Consider the following 26312-nt stretch of genomic DNA (forward strand, 5'->3'; position numbering starts at 1 on the left):
TGGTAGGGTTAACTGCTAATGAGATAGCCCAAAGTTTAAAAATATCTGCTCACCAATTTCCTGGAAATTAAAATTGGTGTAGTATGTCTTGTCTCCTATCATGGTGAGTGTCTTAGGCTGTTCAGATTTCTATAACAAAGTACCACAGATTGAGTGGTTTATAAAAAACAAATTTCTCACAGTCTGGATGCTGGAAGACTTTGATCAAAGTGCCAGCATGGTTGGGTGAGAGCTCTTTTCCAGGTTTCAGACTCCCAACTTCTTGTATCCTCTCATGGCAGAAGGGGCAAGGTTGATCTATGGGGCCTTTTTTATGAGGGCACTGATCCCATTTATTAGGGCTCTCCCCTTATGACCTAATCACTTTTCAAAGGCCCCATCTAAAGTCTTCACCTTGGGCATTAGGTTTTCAACATAAGAATTTGGGGAGGGGGTATAGATATTCAGACCATAGAAGTGGTCATAGTGACACCCCAAGGTTCTAGGCATTCAAGAAGACTAGTTTGGGGAAAACCAGCTTATGGCCAACAACTCTACTGTAACCTGAGATTCCCCTTCCCCTTCTTGTAGAGAAGACCTAAAGTATGAACCTACTCCCCATTCACCCCCACTGGGCCTACCATCTCAAGGCTAGACTCCACAGTCTGGCTGTCACCTCCCCCATCATATATCCCCACCTACATGTATCTTCTTTAGGTCTTCAGAGCTGAACTCCTTACCGTGAAGACTGGACGCTTGGAGCCCTTGTGCTCCATGATTTTGTACATGCTCTTCTCTTTGTTAAGGATCACTTCTGCCAGCATACTGCTATTCTTCCTTCAAAGCTCAGCTCTTCAGATTGCCCTGCCCACTCTAGGGCAGAGTTAATCTCTTCTTCTTGTGCACCACATTGCTTCTTGCGCATTAGTACTTCAACATTTTGGGGAAATTGTCTATTGTACTGTATATCTCTCATGCTAGGCTTCTCCATCTTTCCAGAGGTGAGCCACCACCTCAAAACTCAGACTCTGAGTATTTGTAAAGTGGATGGAGCTCTAAGCATTACAGAGAGGATGTCCTAGGGTCCTTGACCTGGTTCAGGGCTCCAGCTTCCTGCAGTCATCTTGCTTAAGTTTGCACCATAGCCTGCCTGCCCTGTGCTTCTCTTAGGGCAGACTCAGAAGGAAGTGCACCTTCCTGAATTAACTGTTGTCTAGTTAGTAGTGTCCAAGAAAGAGGGTGGGACATTACAACTCGGGCGACCCATTTTATTTTTGGATGCAAACCAGGTCAGTGGAATGCCTCACACTGAGAGAGAAGAGCTCACGCCTAAGGAAAGTAACCAACTACTTCTCCCAGGTAAGACCCTCCTCTAATTCCTGCTTACTTTGGCCCCAGCCCCTCACCTCCATCTCTCCAGCTTGGCCCACGCTAGTGGAGTAGAGGCTGGAATGACTATGCCAGCTGGTCCTTGATGATAACTCCCATCCTTGGCAGGGGGCCCTGGGATCTTTTTCAGAAGGATGGCTCACCTCATGTATCTGATGCAGCTGAGTTAAGCTAAGAGCCCAACTGTTACTCAAACCTGTGCAGACCCTGGCTGGATTCTGGGAATCTAGTGATGTGGGAGACATGTTTCTCCCCACCAGGCTCAGCTCAAAGAGGCAGACATGAGAACATTTACTGTGAGCATAAATACTGAGGTTTCTTGGGGGAAGCTTCATAGTCTCTGGCATGTAGAAGTACTGAATAGATGATAGAAGAGTGAATGAATAAGAGAGTAAATGAATGAAAGAATGATTGAGTTAGCTGGGCCTCAAAAGGAGAGTGAAAGGTTACTCTGTGTGTAGTCATTGGCCCTTCCTACAATTTTAATTGCTTCAGTTACTCTATTTTTCCCTTGAAACAGACCCATAACATTTGTGAAGTTAACATTCCTGTTTGATAGATTTGGAAATTAGACATGTGTGACTTCGAGAAAATTTGTTGGAAACTGATTTCTTAATTCTCTGATTAAGGACCTTCCCCCCAAATTTTTCAAAGCTCTATTAGCACCTACTTATGTGAAACCCTGTGCTGGGGTGAAGATGCAGATGACTCAGACCCAGTGGTTCCAAACTTGAGGAACACCATAAACAAAGGCTGGACAGCAAGAGACAGGGCAAAACTTGTAGTCAGTGTGGCTAGAGTATGAGGGGGAGTAGCAAGAGAGGAAGCTTAGGGTCTACAGTGCTGTGAAAAAAGAGTTTCGTACCTTTTTTTTTTTTTTTTTCTGCAATGGGAGATATCACAATGTGAAGGTTTACCTCCTTTCTTAGGGGAGATAGGGCTGGGGAATGGCATGATAAAATCTATTTTTGCACATTCTGGTGATGTGTTGGAGTTGGTAGGCAGGGAGGTGGACAGTATCAGATAGGAGGTTGTTGGAATAATCAGATGGGAAGAAGTTTTAGGGCAGTGGCAGTGGGAACCAGAGGGGTGATATATAGGAGAGCTCTTTCTGTTCTTAGCTTTTTCAGCCTGAGACCTGATTGCATAGAGGAAGTGAGGGTCAGAGAAGTAGACAGGTAGACAGGCACCTGAATAGCTGTGTGAGTGAGCAACTTCTATGCCTCCAGCCAGGGTGGAGGACAGGAAAAGTTTCGTGGGGGAAGAGTGAAGGAGAAAATAAATGTGGCTTTGACTGTGGAGTTTGAGGAACCTCTCCAGCATATAGAGAGTGATGTCTAAGAGACCATTAGAGTTTGGGATTTGGCTCAGGACGGGATTTGGGAGCCCTGACACAGAGGTTTTAATCAAACCTTGAAGATGATAGATAAGGCAACATGGAGAAGTGTGCTATGGCCAGAAGCAGGGGTGGAGTGGGGCATGTTTAAGAGGAGAGGAGAAAGTTATGAAGATTATGAGAAACTCAGGAAGGAGGCCCAAGAAAGACTGGCTGTCAAAGCCAAGAGATGAGAATTTTGCAATGAAGAGAATGCTCATGGCTTTGCCTGCTTGATAGAGGGTGGGGTTAGGGTGGGGACTAAGGAAAAGGCTGGGGTGGGGCAGTCAGAAGCTCATAGATGACCATAAGGAGGATAAATTCATGGGCATGAAGGTGGGGAGGGGTTGCAGGGGTGAGAAAGTATCTTTCCTGAAGTCTTGCTGTTATAGGAAGAGAAGTAGACTGGTTCAGTGGACAGATGCCTTCTGCCTATCTTGAGGCCTTCCCTGAAAGGTACCTGAATCAGTGAAGGCCCCCTTGGGAACTTCTTGGAACAGCAATATCACCTCTAGTTTGAATTAGCAAAATAACCAAACATTTCTATAGTCCTTTACAGTATGCAAAGGATTGCCAGAACTATAAACTCCTTTAATCCTCATAGGAACTGAATTTTTGTTCTGTTATAGAGGAGGAAATTGAGGCTTATAGAGTTTTGATTTGGATTCAACTAAATAAATCTGAAGGCATACTCTGTGCAAGGTTCTTTTGCTCTCATTATTTCATTCGCCCCACACAGCTCTTCAAAATATGTTGGTCCCCATTTGGCAGATGAAGAAAATTAGGCCTCCACATTGGAGACCTGGTACTAAGTGCTTTTTGGAGAGCTGGGTCCTTGACTCTGAGCACAGAGGTCTTTATATTCTGTATCACTATACCTTCCAAAACCCACATTGTGTTGCACATTACATTTCCCAAAGCATTCTTCGAGTCTTAATTCATTTAATTCTCACAACAACCTTGTAAAGATAGATATTTCCTCCCAGATGAAGAGACTGAAATTAAAAGAAGTCATAAATGACCTGTCTGAAGTTATGCCACTAGTGGAACCCTCTCTGAAGTGCAGATCCATCCCTGTCCACTTCTCTCTTCAGGATGAAACTTGTACACCTTAGCTTGGTATAAAGGCTATCCGTAGTCCAGCCTGCCTGCTTTTCTAACAGTTCTTTGGCCCCTTCTTACCTCACACCCTTTGTTCCAAACCTCTAGAACATCCCTGAACTCCCAAGCACAGTCGCAGGTCCATCTCTATTATTGTCCATGTCAACTGTACTGTGATTGTTGGTAAGGCTGTGAGATCCCTCAGGGCAAGGCCTACATTGCTTTGTACTCCAACATTTGTCATAGTAGGCATCAGGAACTGGTGAAGGAATGACAGAACGAATAAATGACATTGGGATTAGAAATCAGCCTTCCCAGTGCTCTGTTAATACATGTGCTTCTGGAAAATGGGGGTCTTCTGATTGATTACTAAAGGATCATTGATGGTTAGAGGTTCTGAGTTCTGCCTACAGCTTTCTTCCTGGTTCCCTTCTGAAGGAAGAAAGTTAAGGGCCACAGCCTCTGCAGGCCTGTAGACTATGTGGTTCACTTGGGCTGTCCCTTTCTTCCTACAGGTGGCCACCCTCCAATGTGGAACCACATGGACTCCATTGGGCCAATAGGGTTGCCGCACAGGGAAGGAGTCCCTGGCTGCTCCCAGGAGGGCTTGCCCTACCCCTCAAACAGCTCTGAGCTGGTAAGTTTGGCCTATTCAAGGCTGTCAAGAGCAGGATCAGTTGAAGATGCCATGGGCTTTCAGCCATGCAACCCTTTCTAGTTCACCAAGTCTTTCATTTAAAAAAAAAAAATTATTAATTTATCCATGAGAGATGCAGAGAGAGAGAAGCAGGCTCTATGCAAGGAGCCCAATGTGGGACTCGATCCTGGGACTCCAGGATCATGCCCTGAGCTGAAGACAAAGACGCTCAACTGCTGAGCCACCCAGGTGTCCCTCACTAAGCCTTTCAGATCTGATCTAGTAGCTCTCTCCTTTGTGGCCCCACACAACAGCAAGGTGAAGATTATCTTCTCATTTTATAGCTGAGGAAAAGGAGGCATAGAGAGGTGAACCGATTTGAGTTTTAACTCATGACAGGAGACTGAGCTGAGGTATTTCAGTTCCAAAGGTATTACTTTTGCGACCTTGCTACACAGGTGCTGTCCCTACCCTGAATGGGTTGACATAGTCTAGAAATGTCTTGGGGTTTTCTGGTAGAAAGCTGTATTCTTTTTTTTTTAATTTTTATTTATTTATGATAGTCACAGAAAGAGAGAGAGAGAGAGAGAGAGAGAGGCAGAGACATAGGCAGAGGGAGAAGCAGGCTCCATGCACCCGATCAGCCCGACGTGGGACTCGATCCCGGGTCTCCAGGATCGCACCCTGGGCCAAAGGCAGGCGCCAAACCACTGCGCCACCCAGGGATCCCGAAAGCTGTATTCTTAAGGCTTCCACTATTTCCACTATTTCTCTAGTCACTCCTGCACATCTCCCTCCCTTCAATATAGCCACTGCAATCAGGCACACAGAGATGATTTCAATGCTGAACTCAACTTGGAGGTTATTCTGCATCATAGTTCATATGCCTCAGGTTAGCTCAGACTGTTTCTCTTTTCTGTCATCTTGACTAAGATTTAGAAACTCTTGCATATCACACCATCAAGCAGGAAACACTTGTGTAAGTCTGTTTCCTCATCAGTAAAATGGAGGAAAATAAAGTCTAATCCTTCCACCCCCTGGAGGATTAAGTGAGCTAATGGAGATAAAGGACCTACACAGAGGAGGCATCTATGAAAGAGTTCTTGAATTGTTCCCTGCTGTTTCTTTAGTTTTCCAGCTTGTTCTGACATCTTCTGGACTTGGCTTGCTGCCCAAACTGTGGGGGAATCACCCCTCACTGCATTTCATTCTCCCACTTCACTCTTGTCCAGTTTCTGCCCCAGATCCTGCTGTAAACATTTCTTTTGCATGTAACTCACGGCTGGGCCACAGAAGTGAGAAATGACATGGCCCCTGACACTGGGGACTCAGAGGGCTTCTGAGTATTATTATTTTCTCAGTCCTATTCCAGGACTACACAACCAGGAAAAGTGGCAGGGCAAGGACTCAGATGTAAGTTTTCTCATCCTATGGGGTTTCTTTACTGCAACCTTCATCAGCTTTGGGTTCATTTCAGGTGAAATTCCATTCATGTGGAAACACCTCTTCAGCCAGATCTGGGTTCAAATCCCATTCTATCCCTTAATAGCTGCTTGATTATGCAGATGACTGTCTCTCTCTGAGCCTCAGTTTCCTTATTTATAGCATAACATAGGAATAACCCTTCCTGGTGTGCATGGCTGCTAGAAGCATCTCCTATAATGTAAACATGGAACTGAACATTTGACACTCCAGTTAGGATCATTTGCTTCCTTAGGGATCTATTTTCCACTCTATTTCTAAAGCAGAGGTGAAACTGAGTCATCCCCATGTCCCTCACTGAATAGCCTCTTCTCCCTGGCTCCCCCTGCTTCTCTATTCAGATGTCTGAGTGGTTACTTTACAGATATGGGTCCAGTATGGGGCAGTGGATCATAGGAATGGAATTCCTGTGGGACAGGCAATGAGGACCTAGGAAAGGCTAAGCCCAGGAGAATAGAGTCTCAGGTTGGGACTCCAGCAAACCCAGGGAGGTTGCTGGCATCTCTTTGAAGGTCAGGCCAGAGGGTCCTCTGGGAGCGTTTCCACATAGAAGTAGAGTGCTGGGACTCCTTTTAGCTCCCCTACAATGGGCTACTGGTGGAGAAGAACCTGGGATGTCCCATCCTCTGCTTTCTGCCTGCCTACCTCTCCTATCATTCTGATTCACCCCTGGCTCAGCCTTCTCTCAAATCCATCCCCTTACTCTGAAGAAAATCCCTTTATTCTCTTCCCCAGATCTTCAAATGGCTTGTTCCCTTCCTCAGGGAGAACTTTTTGGACCAATATCCAAAAATACCTCTTCCTCCCCTTGGTCAGTCTCAAACTTCTATTCCTGCCTTAAAAAAAAAAGTTAACATTATGACCAGAATCATATTATATGTTTATTTGCTTCCTTTCTGCCTCTATGCTGAAATCTGAGCTCCACAAGAACAGAACTCAGCTTGTTATGCAACATATAGTGCTTAGAATAGTGTTGGGCCCCTAGTCGGGGCTCAATATCTGCAGGAAGGATGGTTGACTAATGGGAGGACTGTCCTCCATGGTGTGGCCTCCAAGTTCTCTGATGCTGAATTTACTTAGGCTCCAGAGTCAAGTGGATTGGGAAAGGGAAGTGCCTAAACTTGAAATTTATTCACACATTTGTTCACTCTTTTGCTCATTCGATGAGTGACAACTCACTGAGCAGCTCACCTCTGGGAAATGGGCAGCTAGAGTAAATCAGTGGTATGACAGGAGAGAAGTCTCCCTAAACCCTGAATACCAAGAAGTGGAAGGGGCAGGGGACATAGGGATCTGATAAGGAGCTGCCAGAAAATGAAGTAGGAGGAGGGAGGTGGGTGAGTCTCCCCTTCAGGAAGGCGCCTTCTGAGAATGTGGGAACTAAGTATGGGCTGTATGCAGCAAGAGAGCCGAGGTGTGTAAAGAGGTGAAGAGTGGGGTTGGGTAGGTGCTGGGGAGACCAGTAAGGCTCAGAGAAGGCTCAGGCAAGGCTCTAGTCAGCCCCTGGGAAAGCCAAGGGAGGTGCTGGTCTGGACTGGTAAAGGGAGGAGCAGGCTGGGTAAGGCAATCCTGGTTGGAGTCAGAAAATTTGGTTGGCAATGGGACTCTTGCCCGGATATTAGCCTGTTTCTCCCCAGGTGTTGGAGTGTCTACAGCAGTTCAAGGTGACGGGGACACAGCTGCAGCAGATCCAAGCCAGCCTCCTGGACTCTATGGAGCAGGCACTGGGGGGTCAGGCCAGCCCTGCCTCTGCTGTCCGGATGCTGCCCACATACGTGGGGTCCATCCCACATGGCACTGGTGGGTGACATAGACTAAGATGGATGGCCAGGCCCAGGGAGAGAGTTCTGATCTCGGGGAGGGAACAGTTTCTTATCCCTCTTTCCATTAAGGTTCCCAATTCTAATCTCTAATGAGATGTTGCAGTCCTTGGGGGTGTCTCTGGGAGGCAGAGGGCTTGGTCTCACCAGCTGCATGTCCTTCTGTGCCCTGTTTGCCCCAGAGCAAGGAGATTTTGTGGTGCTGGAGCTGGGGGCCACAGGGGCCTCACTGCGTGTTCTGTGGGTGACCCTGATGGGCACTGGGGGGCATAGGATGGAGCCCCGGAGCCAGGAGTTTGTGATCCCCCCAGAGGTGATGCTGGGTCCTGGTCAGCAGGTGAGAGCTCACTGTCTAGTCTCTGGGAACTGGCTGGGTGGCTGGGGCTCTTGTGGGCAGAGCTGAGCCCCTAATCTCTCCCACAGCTCTTTGACTTTGCTGCCCACTGCCTGTCTGAATTCCTGGATGCACTCCCCGTGGGAAAACAAGGTCTACAACTTGGGTTCAGCTTCTCCTTCCCTTGTCACCAGACAGGCCTGGACAGGGTGAGACAGAGTGGGCATGGGGACAGTGGGTGGAGCTGCAGCTCCATGAAGTCTATTGAAGGAGTGACCCAGCTTTTCTGCCCCCAGAGCACCCTTATTTCCTGGACCAAAGGTTTTAGGTGCAGTGGTGTGGAAGGCCACGATGTGGTCCAGTTGCTGCGAGATGCCATCAAGAGGCATGGGGTGAGTGGAGGCAGGGGTAATGGGAGGGTGGCTTGTGTGGCCTGGGCCTGGGCCCAGCACACATAGGCTGTGCCTGGGCCTGCTTTCCTTTTCTATTTATATCCTTTATCCAGTTTAACCCTGGGGCAAATGTTGCTACCACTCCCATTTCATAGGTAAGGAGACTGAGGCTAAGAAAAGTCAAATAAATTTTTGGGACCATAAGGCAAAATAAAGATGAAAAGGCTTGACCCTGTCTTCAAGGACCTCACAGTCTAGTAGGAAAGCATTCTGACAGAGGATTGTCCCTGTCAGGAAGGTGGTTTCAATGACTCCGGTAGCACTGGGAAGGGCACATCAGGACTTGGGCAGGGGTTTTAAGGAGGAGTTTGCCAAGTATATAAGTTGGGACTGGGGTGGAAGGTCTATTTTCTGAGAAGGATATATGCAAAAACTTGGATGGCTGAGAAAAGTGAATCTGGATCCATCTGGACTAACTGTAGTGATGCTAGTGGAGGTAAGTCAGGGTCAAGAGGGGATGGCTTGGGAAGCTAGGTACCTACAGTGCAGTCTTCAAGGTACCATGCTTGCTCACAATCATCTTGGTCCTGTGGGGACCACTGGTGTTCTGGAGGTGATAACTGACTTTGGGAGCCTCTGAGAGCCCCAGGGCCTAAGTAGAGGGTGGAAGAGACAAGAGGGAGTGTGGGATGGAAGGAAAATCCTCTACAGGGTGGGAGGACCTAGAGTATATGTGTGGGCATGAGCACACATGTGTTTCATGGACTCTGAGCACCTCCATCAAAGCCAAGGCCTTAGTCTTGCCCATCTCCCAGGTTCCCCGCTCTGCCCACCTAGGTCAGCCATGACCTCTGCCCTCTCCATTGTCCAGGCCTACAACATCGATGTGGTTGCTGTGGTGAATGACACAGTGGGCACCATGATGGGCTGCGAGCCAGGGGTTGGGCCGTGTGAGGTCGGGCTTGTTGTAGGTGAGCCATGGGCTATTTGTGATGATGGGGGGGAGGGGGCACAGCTACCTGATGGTCAGATCCTGATGAATTCATCCCTGCCAGACACTGGCACCAATGCATGTTACATGGAGGAGGCAAGGCATGTGGCAGTGCTGGACGAGGACCGGGGCCGTGTCTGCGTCAGCGTTGAGTGGGGCTCCTTCGGTGATGATGGGGTCCTGGGACCAATGCTGACCATCTTTGATCATGCTTTGGATCGAGAGTCCCTGAATCCTGGTGCCCAGAGGTGGCCTGACCTTCTTCTCTAGGCCCTATCACTCTTCTCCCTTCCTTGCTGTTGTCCCTGAACTCAGGCCCCTCCCTCTTGCTTGTTCATAGCGTTTCCAGGTTGCATCTTGGGGGGTGCTGGCCAGGCTCAGAGAAGGAAGGGCTCAAGATCCTAGAACCCAGAGTTTTCAGCCCTTAGCCCTCTCTTATTCCTGATAGATACTTAAGCCAGAAGGGGCAGCAGGGTCTGGATAAATACCCACCTATCTCCAGGGAGGCCATTGGCTTCTGGAACCTATAGTCTGGGGGAGCCTAAAGAAAATGACTCTTCTTTTGGGGCCTTTGGAGTTGGGGCCAGGTTGGCTAAGGGCTTAATTAAAGAAAGCTCTGTCCAGCCATTCTTCCCTACCTGTAGGTTTGAGAAGATGATTGGGGGCTTGTACCTGGGTGAGCTGGTGAGGCTTGTGTTGGTTCACCTGGCCCAGCGAGGGGTCCTCTTTGGTGGCTGCACCTCCCCTGCCCTGCTGAGCCGAGGTAGCATCCTCCTGGAGCACGTGGCTGAGATGGAGGAGTAAGTAAGGAAAGCCAGTGAGCTTAGACAAGGGGCTTCTTGGCTTGGGAGAGGGGAGGATGCTCTGTCGCCCAGGTAGCCATGGGGCTGGGGGAGGGCAGGGAGCTTTGGGGCTACTTGAGTCCCACAGCAGTACTCTGTGTCCCTCCAGCCCCTGGGCTGGGGCAGCCCGTGTGCATGCTCTCCTGCAGGACTTGGGCCTGAACGTGGGGGCCTCAGATGTTGAGCTCGTGCAGTATGTATGTGCAGCTGTGTTTACTCGGGCTGCCCGGCTCTGTGCTGCCGCCCTGGCTGCTGTTCTCTCTCGCCTCCAGCACAGCCGGGAGCAGCAGATACTTCAGATTGCTGTGGCCACCGGAGGCCGAGTATTTGAGCAACACCCCAGGTACTGGAAATACACACAATCCTGTGTGAGCAGGTAGCAAGAATGTGTGTGTGTTTTCCATACAGACCCAGAGGGCACTCTGGTTCCATGGTTGCAAGGCAGTGGGTACCAGTGGCATCCTAGCAGAGTAAGGTCAGGTGGGGACTAAGGGAGGCCAGAAAAAGAAGAGAGAAAAGATGCTTCTCTTTGGATGTGCAAGGGAAGGGGACTCTGGGGGCCCCAGGAACACTGGAGACACTGGGCATACGGTTGGTGTACAGATGGATTAGAACTGAAGGGATTTGAAACAATGAGGCCCAGGGTTTCAGCCAGCCCTGGGGTTCAGGGTCAGGTGCCAAACCAGGTAATGTCAGCTTTGTGTCTGTTTGCATAGTTTTCTCAGCATCCTGCAGGAGACTGTAATGCTCCTAACCCCCGAATGTGATGTCTCCTTCATTCCCTCTGTGGATGGGGGTGGCCGGGGCGTGGCAATGGTGACTGCTGTGGCTGCCCGCCTGGCTGCTCACCGGCACCTGCTGGAAGAGACCCTGGCACCTTTCCAATTGAACCATGAACAGCTGGCAGCAGTGCAGGCACAGATGCGGGAGGCCATGGTCAAGGGGCTCCGAGGGGAGGCATCATCCCTCCGCATGTTGCCCACTTATGTCCGGGCCACGCCTGATGGCAGTGGTAAGGAGCTGGGCTGAGTGTGGGGCTGGGATATGGGAGGTCACAGTGTGTGCTTTGTCCTGGCACTGAGGATCTCTGTCCCACAGAGCGTGGGGACTTCCTGGCCCTGGACCTGGGGGGCACCAACTTCCGGGTTCTCCTGGTGCGTGTGACTGCAGAAGGTGTGAAGATCACCAACCAGATCTATTCCATCCCAGAGAATGTGGCCCAGGGCTCTGGACAGCAGGTACCCGCAGCTTGGACCTGGTGTCAGGGGCAGGGAAGGGCCAGGATTGGACCACCCCCTGACTTGCCCTACACTTCAGCTCTTTGATCACATCGTGGACTGCATTGTGGACTTCCAGCAGAAGCAGGGCCTGAGTGGGCAGAGCCTTCCGCTGGGTTTCACCTTCTCCTTCCCATGCAGGCAGCTTGGCCTTGATCAGGTGAGGGAGGGAAGGCCAGGAAAAACCATCCATAAGGGCTTTTCACTCTCATACCCTTCATGGAATGGGCAGGAGGCTGGGAAGAGGGCTTCAAGTATCCTGGGCTGGGGATGCAGGTGGGTAGAAGCACGACTGGGCTGAGCCAGCCTAGCCTCAGTTTCACAGACATGTGTGCAGAAGGGAGTGTGGTAAAGTGGCCTGGAATCCAGGGCTGTAAAGAAGCCTGAGATGGAAAAGATTATAGATACCTATGGGGGCTGCCAATGGGCAGAAAATGGAGCCAGGTTAGGTCTAGGCACTTGAGAGCAATGTAGGCCCAGAGTAGTGCTGATGAGGGAACACACTGACTGTCTACCCCACAGCCCTGGTATACTGAGCTAGGGAACCTATGGGGATCAGAATTAGTTCCTGTCTCTCGAAGGGGCTTAGTTGCTTGGTTTCTTTGCCCTATTTCCCCTTCCAGACCTTGCTGTGTCTCTCTCATGCCTGGCTTGGTCTTGGGTGCCTGACTGGAATAGCAGAGCAGCAGGCACAGATCTAGACACAACACCCTCTAAGCATAAACCTCTATATGTCCTTCAACAAGAATGCTAGACTTCTCAGTGCACACATCTGATGCTTATCATGGAGACGGCTCCTCCCATACTCTGGTCCAAGCTCCCAGGAGTTTCCTCCTCAACACCCCCAACTTCTGCCAAAAAGCCTCCTGTGAGGAGCTTGCTGCTCCTAAAGTTGCTCACTATGTTCTTCCTGAAAAACTGTCTTCTCTTCTCCACCCAGCCTTTGTGTAGTTTTCAGCTCTGCTCCAGCTCTGACCTCTCTCAGACACATGCCTCTGTACTTGGCTTTCTTTTACACAGTGGCCCTTGGGAATCGGACATGTGGCAGTGTCTCTCTACTGGTCTGCTCCACTCTAGGCTAAGCATGCTGACCCCATTTGATTATTCCTTGTAAGATTGTGAGAAGCAGGAGGGACTCACTGCAAAATCAGGTGTGCAAAAAGAAACACGGTTCTGTTCATTTTCTAGAACTGAACTTAATTTCTGTATTGAGCCCACATTCTTTTTTTTTGGTGGGGGGATGATTAACTTCATGATAATCAGTTTAGGGACTTCTTTCCCCAGGCAGGGGCCCTTCTCAGTTGCACGGCATCCTTTGCTGTGTACATGCAGACACTCAAGGAAGTCAGGAGATGCCTAGGCCTCAACTGTGTGGACTCAGCCACTTCCTCACTTGGTTCTTGACACCTCCTTGACAACTCACCATCCCTTCCATGGGCAAGGAGGACAGAGACCTCCTCTGCCCTCAGATCGCTCAAATCTCTTGTGTCTCCTCCCTTCCCACACAGGGGCATAGCCCAAGCAGAGGCATAGGATACCTTTCTCAGGAAACTAAAATCTAAAACCTGGCTCTGAGGTACCCCCAGCTCCCCTTCCCCAGACCAGGGGTCTTTGTTCTGGGAGCAGGGAAGTGTTGCTGCTACTTATGATCTGGACTCCCCCACATTAACCCTCTTTCTTATTTGTCATCTCACTCTTTGGTTTCTGTTTTTGAGACAATGCGCACAGAGCATTCTGGCTGTGGTTATATAGGGAAAGGGATAAAAGGCAATATTGTTGGGGGAAGTGTCAGTTAATACCTTTAGAATCTTCTGCCCCAAAGATTTTCCTTTTATTAAAAAAAAAAAGATTTATTTCTTTTAGAGAGTACAGGGGGGAAGGGGAGAGGGAGAGGGGGAGAGAGAGAGAGAGAGAGAATCCTAAGCAGACTCCTTACTGAGCGTGGAACCTGACACAGGGCTAGATCCTATGACCCCAAGATTATGACCTCAGTCGAAATCAAGAGTTGGACCCTCAACTGACTGAACCACCCAGGTGCCCGCTAAAGATTCTCATACCTGCTCTGCATGCTCCTACTTTGGGCAGAGCTGTCATTTTCTAACAGCAGGAAAATAATTCCCCCTGCCCACTCCCTCAGAGGAAGCACACTTAGAATAGTCCTAGACTAGAGAGCCCATTGCTAAATTCACAATTTAAGACCCATTTCTCACAATAAAGGCCTATCTGTCTTGTCTCCTCCCATCCTGTCTAGGTGTCTGGGTTCTGGCTTTTTTCCATTTGTCCTTCACTCATATTTGGAACACACAAATGAATCTCCTATGGACAAGGGTCTGTCCCTAATTCCTCAATTTCCTTGCTCTCAAGTGACTCTTGCTAGTTCTTTCTAAAGGAGCAGAGTTTTTTGTCATTTGGACTTTAGAGCCTTCTCTTTCCTCCCCCTTCTCATACACAACACTCATTTTACCAGCTCTGTTCATTTCTAACCCAATTATGAAGGACCATTCCTTCTGGGCAGCCATCTTAAAACGTCCAGACTCTCAGACCATCTGAGCATTCTGGCACTAATAATAGAAGACACAGGTCATATGGTTATTAATAGGTTTCTTTACACTGGAAGGCTCCTGGAGAGTTAGGAGGGGGCAGAATGAGCATGGAATCCTGCTTGGCAAGGAGGGATATCGTATGCTTTGATGGGTTACGAAAGGGTGAGTGAGATTCCAAGGGACCTTCACCTTCCTGCCCCACCTTTGTCCTACCCCAGGGCATCCTCCTAAATTGGACAAAGGGTTTCAGTGCGTCAGATTGTGAGGGTCAAGACATTGTGTGTCTGCTTCGGGAAGCCATTGGGCGAAGACAGGTGAGGAGTCTGTCTCCAGGGGTGCTTTGGGGATGTGGCAAGACTTGAAGGGAGCAAAGGGTCTCCTCCTTCCTGACCTGGGGGGTGGAGTGGGTGGCTCTCTGCAGTAGAGACCTTTGGGTCCAGTGCTTGTTGCCATGACAACCACGTTACCCAGCAACTAGCAGCATCCTTTTGTGTGCAGGCAGTGGAGCTGAATGTGGTTGCCATTGTGAATGACACGGTGGGGACCATGATGTCCTGTGGCTATGAGGATCCCCGTTGTGAGGTCGGCCTCATCGTTGGTGAGGAGGGCCCTGTTCTTTTGTGCTCCTACTGCCTCATGTTAATTCATTGCCCCCTATTGATTCCTCAGGTTGGAAGTTCCTCTGGCCTTGGGAATGTGGCATCATTCCTGCCTGACTCAACTAGGCCCTGCAATACTCATTTGGGCTGGGTGTCTGAACTTTGGTTGTTTAGCCCAGCTCAGCTACTGATTCAGTCACTTAAGCTTTCTGAGCCTTAGTTTGCCCTTCTATTAAATGAATGTGAGTTTTGTAGTCATACAGATTTGGGTGGAAATACTAGCTTTGCCACTTCCATCTGTATGATCTCGATCAAGTCACCAGAGCCTCAGTTTCCTTCTAAGACAGAGATAATAGTAATGCTTGTCTCCAGAATCATGAGGGTGAGAGGTGAGGAAAAAAAGTGTGGCACAGTGCCTGGCTCATGGTACATACTCAGTGCTTGGAACTAGGTAGAGGCTGAGAAGGGGTAGAGGACAAAGAGTGAGCTGTGAGGGTCCTTCAGGTAGTCCTTGAACTTTATTAAGCATTTCTCCTCTGGCTAGAAGGGACAGGAAGACTATACATAAAGACAGGATACATACCCATTTTCTCAAAACTGACCATTTAGTGGGGATTAAGCCCAGAACGGCATGTGACAGTCAGGGAGAGCTGAATCTGACTCTATACAACAGGGTGACAAGGCCAAGATCAAAGGAAGTGGTCCTAACATGAATGGAACTGGAAAACAGAATTTGTCTAGGCAGGGGAGGAGGGTTCTCACAGCTCTTTGGGCATTAGTCTCCTAGGACAGGAGATATGTGGGAGCCTCCTTTTGAAACTGGGAGCTTCTTGAACATAGAGCCTAGAATGGGGAGATGCTCAGGAGAGGTGTGTCTAGATTGCTGTGTGAATAAACTAGTCAGAGGAAGTCCAGGTGGGGCTGATTAGGAGACCACCTGCCTAGAGCTGACAGTATGTTGGGAAGAGGAAGGGGATGTCTTTACCCAGGTATGCCTTCTGCCTAGAACACCTTTCCTTCCTGTGCTTCCTGGCTTCAAGGTCAAATCCAAACATCATTTTCCCTCTGTAGCTTTTCCTGACCCTCTAGGCAAGAAGTCTCAGCTGTGCTCAAGTTTCCCATGATGCTCTTCTTTGCAACTTTTATTGGGTACATACAGGCATTATCAGAGTTAGCTCCTTATTGCCCAACGTCTGGCCACTGTGGGGCTCCTTATGGCTGATTCCTATGTCCCCAGCTTCCGGCCCAGAACCTGCTAATTTGACTAAGAATCTGGAAAGGTAGCCCACGGAGCTTGGGTCTCTCAACTGCAGACAGTGGGGGAGCTCTCACATATCTCCCAGGGGTGTTCTGGGGTAACATGGAAGATACCATGATGGTGGTCCTGGTAGGGAAAGTAGCAGAGGCCTAAAGGGTTTGATGCTGCCAGGGTCTGCAGAAGGAATGTCAGGAAGGCAGGCAGACCAGGACATAGGACAGGTTGTGACTATGGGGAAATGGAGAGGTAAGAAATGAGCCCAGATTTTGCCATCTCAGTCTGGGGAGGGCATTGGGGGAGGGGGGTTCTTATCTATGTCAGTAAATGGCTTCCACCCTGTCTGTCTTCTCTCTAGGGACTGGCACCAATGCCTGTTACATGGAAGAGCTTCGGAATGTGGCAGCTGTAGCTGGGGACTCAGGGCAGATGTGCATCAATATGGAGTGGGGTGCCTTTGGGGATGATGGGTCTCTGGGCTTACTTAGAACCTGCTTTGATGCAAGTGTGGACCAGGCATCCATCAACCCTGGCAAGCAGAGGTATGGGCAGGACTGGGTAGGGGCAGCTGGTGGTGGCTGATAGTCACTATTATGGTAGCAGGTAGATTCTCCTGACCTTTGTGCTTTCATGCAGTTTTGAGAAGATGATCAGTGGCATGTACCTGGGAGAGATTGTCCGCCACATTCTTTTGCATTTGACCAGCCTTGGAGTTCTTTTCCGGGGCCAGCAGACCCAGCGCCTTCAGACCAGGGACATCTTCAAGACCAAGTTTCTCTCTGAGATTGAAAGGTGCCTAAGGCCTTATTGCCTCCTTCTACCTCCCAAAGAAATCTATCACTTTGGGTAAAATGCTAGTTGGTGGGAGGTCCATTCTGGAGGATGGAGAAGTCATAAGGTGGGAAAGCTAATGCTGGACCCTGGCTCTCTGTGCTCTATTCCTTCCTGTCCCCAGTGACAGTCTAGCTCTGAGGCAGGTCCGAGCCATCCTGGAAGATCTGGGGCTGTCCCTGACTTCAGATGATGCCCTGATGGTCCTGGAGGTGTGCCAAGCTGTGTCCCAGCGGGCTGCCCAGCTCTGTGGGGCAGGTGTGGCTGCTGTGGTGGAGAAGATCCGTGAGAACCGGGGCCTAGAAGAGCTGACTGTGTCCATAGGGGTGGATGGGACCCTCTATAAGCTACACCCCCAGTAAGTCTGGGTGCTGGGATGGGCAGGGGGGAATGGTCCAGTGGGGTCTGGCTGGCAGGAGCTCACCTCAGCCCCTCCCCCTCACAGCTTCTCCAGCCTGGTGGCAGCCACCGTGAGGGAGCTGGCCCCTCGCTGTGTGGTCACCTTCCTGCAGTCAGAAGATGGGTCCGGCAAAGGTGCAGCCCTGGTCACTGCTGTTGCCTGCCGCCTTGCCCAGATGGCCCGTGTTTGAAGAAGTCTCCAGGAACTACCCTTATTGGACCAGGGCCCAGGTTCCACCTATCCTCAGCCACCCAGGACTCCCAGAATAGCTCAAGTGTGGCCCTTCTGCGGCCGCTAGCCTTGACCTCTGGCTTTCCCAGAGAGAAGGAGCACTCGGGTTAGCAATATATATATATAATTTATTTACATTCACGTCCGCTAAAATCCCTACGCGCCCCGGCGGCCGGGCAAGGCTGTGTACATAAGGCCATGTGTAAGTGCACGAATGCACTTAAGACAGAGTCAGGGCACGAGCTTCACACAACAGGTCCCGCATGGGGGAACTGGCCAGCCCCAGAAACGGGCATATCACGGCACGCACACTTGCCATTGTCCAGCCCGGGACTCCCATTGCATATTCACATGCCCTGTTGGGCAGGGCTCCTCCAGGCTAGGGGCAGGGGGAGGATCAGGGAGGAGCCATTGGGTGTCCCTGGGTGGATGGGAGAAGGGCAGCATGTGAGAGGCAGATGTGGATTGACACTGGGTGTGAGAGACGTGAGTGGCCTCCAGGTATACAGCATGAGATGTGTGTATGTGTGTGTGTGAGCTGGGAGTATGTGAGATGAGCACACGAGACATGCATAGGCACATGCCCGTGTGGTGGTTGTGTGCCTGAATCCAGGGGCCACCCCTTGTCCAGCTGTGGCCCTTGGTCTCACAGGCTTGGAGCCAGGCCCCTCAGATGCACCCCTACCTGGCAGGCACAGAAATGTTTGCATAAGGTCCAGCTCAGGCAGGAGCTCTGGTGGCCATGTCCCAAGCCCAGTGTGTGCGTGCATGCCCGTGTGTATGCGGCCTCCTGGCCAGGGGCAGGAGGAGAGGTAGCATCACAAGCACATACACACACACAGATGGGCTGGGCCTGGCTTGGGCTCTAGGCACTGCCCACCTCTGGGACAGGGTCAGAGCAGGTGGCAGTCCCAGCAGGCCTTGGAGGGGTGGAAGTGTGGGCAAGGTCTGAAGGGCCAGTGTTAAGGGCCAGTGTCTGCCAGGAGGGGGCCTGTCCACACAGTTCCCCCTGAGTGTGGGGGAAGGGCCCCATCTGGCCTCTACCCGTCCCTGGCGGGTGCCAAAGCTGGTGAGAGTGTAGGCATTGTAGGCCTGGCTGGCCTTAGCACTCTGCCTCTGACACCGTGAAGAGGCCAGCGTCTGGCTGGCCCAGTCCGGCTACTGCTGCAGCCAGCTGGCTGAGGTTGCCATTGGGGAAGTGCCGCGCCTCCCACAGGTTGAGAATCATGGCTGTGGGGCTGGGCTTGGAGGCAAAGAAGCTGAGATGGCTGTGGAAGGGAGGGGACAGGAGCCAGTCAGCAGCCCTGCCTCACCCCAGGTTGCACCCTTCTGCCTCTCAGCCCACCCAAGGACAGGACCTCCCCTCAGCCAAGCGTACTGGACGCATTGGCTGCTGGTAGATGAGGTGCAAGCCCCAGAGAGCTTCCTATCCACCCTACCCGACCCACTGCACCAGGATGGACTGCAGGGGGGGGCCTTCACAGCCCCTCCCTGCTCATCTCCTACCCACCTGTCCAGGTGGAGTTTCTGGGCCAGAGTCCGCCAGTCGGCACCCCGGCTACAGGGCGGGTCGAGGCTGGTAATGATCTTTTGCCGAATGAGGAAGGGGATCTTGAAGGCACTGGGGCCCACTAGGGCTGGGACCCCCCCTTCACTCTCCAGAGCCAGCAGCTCAGCAAATCTTGTGTCCTGGAGGTGGGGAGGTGTGGAGGCGCCTGTTAGAACTTTCATGGCCCAGGCCCACTGCCACCTCCTGCTGGGGGAGCACCCAAACCATCTCAGGGCATGGGGGTAGCACAGCCACTGTTTCCCAGGCACCCCTGGTATGCCAGCGCCCTGCTCACTAGAGCTTAGAGGGTCTCAAGGCTCAGAGGTATGGTGACCTGCCCAAAGGCACATGGCCAGTGAGCAGAGGAGCTGTCTAGCCTCATTCTCCTCTCTTCCCATCATCCCTCCCCAAGTCACCCCTACTGACCATTCAGAGAACTCACTGTATTCCACTCACTGCCTTTGTCCTCCCCACTCAGTTCCCACTGCCAGAAGCCCCCTTTCCCTCACTGCTGTCTCTTACTCATTCTTCTAGGTACTGTACAAAGTTCCTCCTCCTTAGCCCCAGGGCCCCCAGGTGGCTTTCTCTCTCCCTGCTGCTGCTCCTACATCCTCTTCAATCTCCAACCCAAGTCAGATTGTGATTGCATCTGTCTGTCTGCATCTGCATCTCTCTCCCTGAAGACTTGGAGGAAGCAGCTAAGCAGTTTCTAGGAGGAGGTGGGGTTGGGCTTGGGGGCCAGATAAGCCAGGATAGGCCAGGTATGGGGCGGGGGGTGGGGATGGGGGGGTGGGGGGAGGGGTTGGCACATTTCTGCAGTGCCGATGCCCCCTTCTGCCCACCTTGGTGATGTTGAAGTTGATATTGAAACTCTGCCCATCGCCTTCTACTTGCCACACCCACACCTTGCAGGCCAGGTCACTGGTGCTGGGGCTGACTCGCTCCAAGGTGAAGGCGCAGTGCAGGTACTGCTGCGTGCCATTCCAGATATGATAAAAGGGGATCTCCTGAGGGGATGGGCGGAGAGGCTGCATCAGGTGTGCTCAGCGTTAGGGGTGCCCCCTCCAGGCACCCTGAGCGCCCTCACCTGGTAGCTGACGAGGAGCTTGCTCTTCCATAGGGAGCTGGGCACATCATGGATGGACAAACGCAGGTTGTGGTAACTGTCCTTGAAGTGCAGGACTCGAGGCTCCTGGATCAGCTGTCCCCCCAGCTGCTTCTCCAGCTGTACCACCTCCTGCAGTGCAATCCAGGCAGTCAGCTAATCCCTGGGGCCGGAGCACCCTTCCCCATGTCACCCTCTTCCAGAAGGGGGTGGTGAGCCCTCAATGCTGAGGGGAGGGGGACGGTGGCATGTGGCCTCCCTGTGGCAGGATGGGGGCGAGTGATACCTTGAGTGCGTCATGGGTGTCGTGTAGGCAGTAGACTCTGATGTTGTACTCAAGGGAGGTGCAGGCCACGGGGGCAAACAGAAGCAGCTTGAGGCGCTTGGTTGCGGCTACGCTGAGGGCCTCTCCCACCAGGGCAAAGCGACCCAGTTGTTCAGTGAAGACATAGCAGGCGCCAGCCTCCAGCTGGCAGTAGTAGAGGTGGGAGGGCGCTTCCTCACCCAGGTGCAGCACATCCTGTGGGCAGGGCCCGATGGGTCAGCTCCTGGCCAACAACTCTGAGGAGTGGCCAGGCTGGGGAGAGGGTGGCTCTCAAAGGCCAGGTGGGAACCCCAGGCTCCACTCTGAATCCCCCAGTGCTCAGGTGGGTGGCCTGGGGCTGTTCCTCCTCACCTCCCAGCTGCCCTCACAGGACTGCTTTTTGAGGCGCAGGCTCCAGCTCTCTGGGCAGGGCTCCCCACAGTGGTCCATGGCGAGGATGACTGGCCTGGTGAGCAGGACTCCAGGGGGCCCGCAGCTAACGATGGGACTCAGCAGGGTCTGACAGCCAGCTAGGGGCAACCTCAAGTGGGGAAATATAGGTGGGGAGGGAAAGGCATCAGTGGGCTGTCCTGGGAGCTGGCTGGGGCAGGGTAGTGGCATCCCATGGTCAGGGCCCCAGAGCTGGGTGGAGCTTTATGGGTAGTTTTCCCTACCCTCCCAAGTTGGACCGTAGATGGGCTGGGGTGTCATGGTGACCTGCCCAGCCCCAGCAACAGGGCCCACGCCCACACCTCACGTCCTCTGGCTTGTGCAGCGTGAGGTAGATCTCGTAGATCTTTCCTCGGGGTATGGCATCTGGGGGGATGAGGAGGCTGATCCCTGTGACAGAATAGGAGGAGGGTTGAGGTTTATCAGTGCTGCAAAGATACAAAACACTCCCTTCTGCCAGCCCCTGCAGGAGCCTTCCTTTGAAGACTGTGCCAGCCTGGACAAGGGGACAGAGGTGCCACAGGGACTGCCAGGCTGTCCATCTACCTACACAGGCATGAAGCTGAGTTCTGGTGGTCCCAAGAGAGGCTGAGGGAGCTCAGGTGAAAAAGCATGCCTCGTTGGCCTGGGCACAGAAAACTATGGAACAAAAAGGTGCCAGGTATGCTATACCTACCTGACCTGTCACCCAAAAGGCACTGGGTAAGACCAGGGCACTCCCTGCTTAAAACTTTCCCTGACTCCAGCATAAGGCCCGGCTTCCTGGTCTGGCATTTAAGGCCCTCACCTCTGGCCCCCACTGCCTTTCCAGCAGCTTTTTCAGCCCAGAGTGTACTGTACACTTGACCATTCTGAAGCTACTCTCCTGAGCATACCTCTGCCTGGGTGCCCTACCCTCCTGCTCTGCTCAAGTTTTCCTTCTCTCCATTGGCCCTGCTCATCTTTGGGGATTGCCATTCTCAGCCACCATGACTCTGCTCCTGGTTGTTGCTCTGGTTGTTAGTTGTGGTTGTTACCTTGCTGGGTTGGGTAGACCTCCCTGGTTTGGGAGCCATTGCACACATGTCCTCTTGTCTGGTGGGTTCACCTCTGTCCCAATGTCTTGCAGGCAGCATCAGAAATGACTGCTTAGTGAGGAGTGGTTCAAGGGGGGAGGACGAGGGACAAGGGCTGCAGAGTTCCTCTGGGAATGGCAAGGAGTGATCCTGTTCCACCTTCCTGCTCTTTTAGGACAGGGGTGCCTACATTAGGAGGGACTTCAGGGGCACGTGACTGGGGAGAGGAAGGAATTCTATGACCAAGTCCAAAAGCTTATGTTTATGCTCTGGCATGAACCCTGAGGTGGGTTGGTTGGAATATCACTACTTCCCAGAAACTGACGCCCAGGAGAGGGAAGCCATTGATGGCATATTTACAGCTACTGCTCCCTTCACCAGCTCTATGCTGCCTCCTGGTACTGGCTGCCAGTGTTGGTGACAGTCCCAGAGATCCATGTGTGTGAATGCTCTCTGTGGCAGAGGTATACATACTTACACATTCAGTGGATGCTAATGTCTGGTACTCAGGGCAGTGAGGAAAAACTAGGGGACCTGCTCTCCTAAGGCACTCAGCTCGGTGGGTAGAAAGACAAGTGGATGGTAGTAAAGGGTGCTGGCGGAGAGCAGGGAGGAGTGGCAGCCCCCCTGCTCCAGAGGGAATGAAAGGCTGATGGTCCCTGAGTGCCCACTGTGCGCCTGTCCTTTCTGAGCTTAACTTGGACCATCTCACCTCATCATCCTAGCAACCCTGTGAGGAGGACCTGAGGCCCAGAGAGGGAGAGCTGCCAGGCCAAGACCTGAATGAGAAGTAGTAGATAAGTCAGTGAATGGGGGCAGAGGGACCCATGTATGCAAAGGGAAGTCATAGTGTGCTTGAAGTGCTGAGAGCCCACCGGGACTGCCATGTGCAGGGAAAGAGTGCATAGAAGGGTATGGCACCTGGATGGGAGGGAACAGACAGGTCACTGTGGCCCTGTCCCATGGGCTTTGGGGCATGGGGAGCCCCGAAAAGAGTTCAAGAAGGGGAAGGACATGATTAAGTCTGGCTTCACTGGGTGAATGCTTGTTGCCTTGAACCAGATGAGAGGTAGGTATGATTGCCTGAGCCAAAAAGGTGGTGGGAAAGAGAACTAGGAGGATGCAGGAACATTTGAGGAGGAAGAATGATGGGATTGGTGTGTGACTGACTAAAGCTGTTGTAGAGAGCAAGTGATAAAGAGTTAGGAGGTCAAGGTGACCTCCAGTTTCTGGCTTGAACAACTTGACTCCGCTGTCCCTGAGGTGAGGAAAGCCAGGAAACAGGAGGTTCTGGGGGAGGGTGGGAGACAGTGCTGTTTTAGGCACCACAGGAATCTGAGGTGCTGTGAGACATCCAGATGGAGCTGCCCAGGAGGCAGCTGGGTGTATGATTCTGTCGCCCAGGAGAAATGTGGCTGGGGATGGAGGAGTGGGAGTTATCTGCACAGACATGGCGATTAAAGCCATGGAGTAGGCGAGAGTGCTCTGCAAGAGGGTGCCAGGCAGGAGCTCTGAGGAACACCTACATTAAGGGAAGAAGCACCAGGAGCAGCTGGAGAGGGGCAAGAAAATCAAGGGCATGTGGGGTCACCTGACCTGAGGGAATAGAGAATTTCAGAGTGAGAACATCTTCCTCAGAAGATGACTATGGAAGGGGTCTATGGATTCCCTGTCATGGACCCTGTCAGTAGGGTTTCCATGAGGTGGTAGGTGGATGGCCTCCTGTCTAGGCATTTGTCCTTTGCCACGTCTCCACTAGTTGGCCAGCTCCTTGGGGCTGGCACCTGTCCTACCTCTGGGCTCAGGGCCCAACAGAGTCTGGCACACACAGGCTGGCTGACCGCATAAATGAATGGACAGTAGTCCTGTGCGGAAAGGTAACAGAAGGGAGACACTCTGACCTCTGTGCTGGCCCCACTGCCAGCCATGACTGGATTCTCTCCAAAACCCTATCCCCTTTCCTTGCTGGCCTGGCTCAGCACTCGGGGTGAGGCTGAGCAGCACAGGACAAACATCAGAGCTGTCTTGTCCTCCCCTAGGAGGGACACAAAAGCTAATTTTGCCTCTTAGAGCTCCCCAGGGCACTCTGGGGTCCTTCCCACCTGTATTAGGGATCATCAGCCGGCCCCCGAGGAAGTTGAAGGTCCCATAGGTCATGTTGCTGGTGCCGCGGGGAAGGGAGCGGAAGTAGTTCTGAGTAGAGAGGCGGGAAACGAAGTCCTCGGCCTCAGAGGTGGGCGAGCTGTGGTGCAGTGTGTGGCGCCCACCACTCAGTGGGCTGAGCAGGTGCCCATTGGCGAGCTGGAACTTGGGGCTTGTCCCGTCCTGCCGGGGACACAGACTGCCCTGGCAGGTGGTGGTGGTGGTGCTGAGGTCTGGCTGGATGGTGAGCAGATGGGGATTGTCTGCAAGGGTAAAGATAGACTCAGGGGGTGGCACTGAGGTGACCTGTTGGGTAATTCTTGGTGTGGGGGCCTGGCAGGGATGCTAGGAGTGAGGGGACACCTCACCTGCTTTGCTGGGCTTGATGCTGACGGGTTGGAAGCCTGAGGTGAGGATGGACGAATCAGCCACATCTGAGTCTAGCCCTTCCTTCTTTCGGCAATAAACAAGGATGAGGACAAGCAGCAGCAGGAGGAGGCATACAGCCACAGCAATGAGGCCCACATAGAGGGCCACATCCTCAGGCCTGGAAGCAGCTGCGGGAAAGAGCGCGGCCTTGGGAGGGGCAGGGTGCAGGAGGCCAGGAAGGAGAGGTCAGCAGTCTACACCCCAGGAGGATGAGGCGCTCACTCCTTGGGCATCAGCACTAGCGGGGCTTCGGATGCTGGTGGCAGGGAGCATGGAGTCAGCATGTGCGCATCTCAGCCCTGCATCTGCCACCACCTTGCTGTGTCACTCTGGGCAAATCACATCTCTCACTGCTCGTTCAGTCTGAGAGGTTGCTGCTACTGGAGGATGGAAGAGGGGAAGATACACTTCCCCAGACAGCCCTATTGAGCTGCTAGGCTGCACCTATTCTTCTGGGGCCCAGGGCAGCTGGGACTGGGAGGCAGCTCCTGGGATCTCCAAAGTAGGGGTTCTGCTTCCTGGGGGTGGAGGGGCCTGCTAATCTGGTTCCTAGCCATGTCCCTGGGCCAGAATCACTATGGGGGTGATTGCTCGGAGGAAGCTATATTGATTTTAGAAGGGCTTTATGTAATGGGAGAAATGTCCATCAGAAAGGAATTGACACAGATAATTAGGTTTTTAATTGAAAGAATGGGGGAGGGTGTGTTCTAGAGAAAAAAATCCAACAGAGATCTTTAATTGTTAGTTATGGCCTTGTAATTAACAGGCCTCACAAGACTGGCATCCCCACAGGACTTTTGTGTGCACTTCGGGGACTCCGTGGAGGTGAAGCTGCAGAGAGGAGGGGGATCCAGGCATCTGGGGTACATGGGAAAGGTTCACATGTATGCATGTTTCAGCAGAGGTGAGAGAGATATTAGGGTATACATGGGCACAAGTGTGGGTATGTTAGGGATGCGGAGTTCCTGAAGGTCCTAAATTTTGGAGACCGGGTACAGCCTGTGGCAGGGGACTGACTCCCTTAGCCATCACCTCCTGGGGCTGGTCAGGGCCAAAACTGGCAAAATCCAGAGGACTCCTGGGGCAGAGAGGACTCACTGTGCACACAGAGATCGCTGGTGCAATTTCGGGTATCCAGGTCAGTGCCCCGGCACTCCTCGCCTCCATTGCGGGGTGCTGGGTCAGAACACTCACGACTCCGCCAGTGGGTGCAGTCGAGCCCACAGGCCGACCACTTGCTCCATGGGCTCCAGCTGCCATCCACTAGACGAGAGACAGACAGGAACAGAGAGGAGATGGTGCAGTCAGCCCGAGCAGCAGCCTAGGTAGTTTGCCAGTGCGGCCCTGCTGGGCATCCAGACCTAGGTGCAATGCTGTGTGGTAAGGAGCACACCCTCTGGTGTCCAGCTGGCCTAAATGATGCATGCTAATGACGGGATGCTGGGCCTGCTTTGTTCTATCCACACTATGGGGCCGTCCGGGCCCTGGGGCAACAAGGGTGCTTGGTCACACATGACGCTGTGATTCCAGACATAGGTGGTTCTGTAGCCTCAGGCAGTGCCCTGCCCCTGACCCACTCTGTCTATACCTGTCCTAATTGTACCTCAGACTCTCTGACTCAACCCCTCTACCAAAGCCTAGCCTGGACACAGACCAAACCCTGCCCCCAATCACATTAAACCCCATCCCAGCTTTGGACTGAGCCTAGCCCTGTGTGTGGGCGGGTGGGATGGAGCCATGGGGGGCAGGCTGGTGGGCACAATGGAGCCAGGGCACGGAGATGGCGTGGTGAGGAGTGAT

General features: G+C 52.3%; 2 protein-coding genes across 7 annotated transcripts in view; one reads left to right on the forward strand and one right to left on the reverse strand.

Moving 5' to 3' along the window:
- The first annotated feature begins 733 nt into the window (after window positions 1-733).
- On the forward strand, window positions 734-26214 carry HK3 (hexokinase 3). 4 transcript variants are annotated; one of them, XR_005358126.1, is made up of 21 exons: window positions 737-1338; window positions 4360-4481; window positions 7586-7763; window positions 7966-8120; window positions 8207-8326; window positions 8414-8509; window positions 9381-9480; window positions 9565-9748; window positions 10145-10300; window positions 10452-10685; window positions 11059-11354; window positions 11441-11580; window positions 11660-11779; window positions 14381-14476; window positions 14661-14760; window positions 16375-16558; window positions 16653-16808; window positions 16972-17205; window positions 17293-17584; window positions 19562-19746; window positions 21347-26214. XR_005358126.1 is itself a non-coding variant. In XM_038534674.1 (19 exons), the coding sequence occupies exons 1-19, from the start codon at window positions 1278-1280 to the stop codon at window positions 17435-17437; spliced, it is 2862 nt and encodes a 953-aa protein (XP_038390602.1). In that variant the 5' UTR covers window positions 738-1277. The 4 variants fall into 4 exon arrangements, 1 of the variants encoding a protein (XP_038390602.1); XR_005358128.1 differs by lacking the exon at window positions 11660-11779 and having other exon boundaries at window positions 734-1338; XR_005358127.1 differs by lacking the exon at window positions 19562-19746.
- UNC5A (unc-5 netrin receptor A) overlaps window positions 17586-26312 on the reverse strand; it is a 61955-nt gene continuing 53228 nt past the window's right edge. For all 3 annotated transcript variants that reach the window (XM_038534676.1, XM_038534675.1, XM_038534677.1), the window contains 10 exons: window positions 25611-25775; window positions 24452-24640; window positions 24044-24346; window positions 21189-21276; window positions 20809-20977; window positions 20419-20652; window positions 20115-20264; window positions 19870-20034; window positions 18989-19167; window positions 17586-18746 (listed from right to left, as the gene is read on the reverse strand). In XM_038534676.1, coding sequence (XP_038390604.1) covers window positions 18581-18746; window positions 18989-19167; window positions 19870-20034; window positions 20115-20264; window positions 20419-20652; window positions 20809-20977; window positions 21189-21276; window positions 24044-24346; window positions 24452-24640; window positions 25611-25775 — 1808 coding nt within the window. In that variant the 3' untranslated portion in view covers window positions 17586-18580. The remainder of the gene's footprint in view (window positions 18747-18988; window positions 19168-19869; window positions 20035-20114; window positions 20265-20418; window positions 20653-20808; window positions 20978-21188; window positions 21277-24043; window positions 24347-24451; window positions 24641-25610; window positions 25776-26312) is intronic.

The sequence above is a fragment of the Canis lupus genome, chromosome 4 (assembly GCF_011100685.1).
Source record: "Canis lupus familiaris isolate Mischka breed German Shepherd chromosome 4, alternate assembly UU_Cfam_GSD_1.0, whole genome shotgun sequence".
NCBI lineage: Eukaryota > Metazoa > Chordata > Mammalia > Carnivora > Canidae > Canis > Canis lupus.

What these genes read in the sequence shown, in the direction of transcription:
- HK3 (XM_038534674.1), top strand. Translation starts at nt 1,278, where the DNA reads ATGCCTCACACTGAGAGAGAAGAGCTCACGCCTAAGGAAAGTAACCAA. An exon ending in TGAGGTCGGCCTCATCGTTG is followed by an intron (nt 14,761 to 16,374) that starts GTGAGGAGGGCC and finishes TCTTCTCTCTAG; the next exon opens with GGACTGGCACCAATGCCTGT. An exon ending in CTCTATAAGCTACACCCCCA is followed by an intron (nt 17,206 to 17,292) that starts GTAAGTCTGGGT and finishes TCCCCCTCACAG; the next exon opens with CTTCTCCAGCCTGGTGGCAG.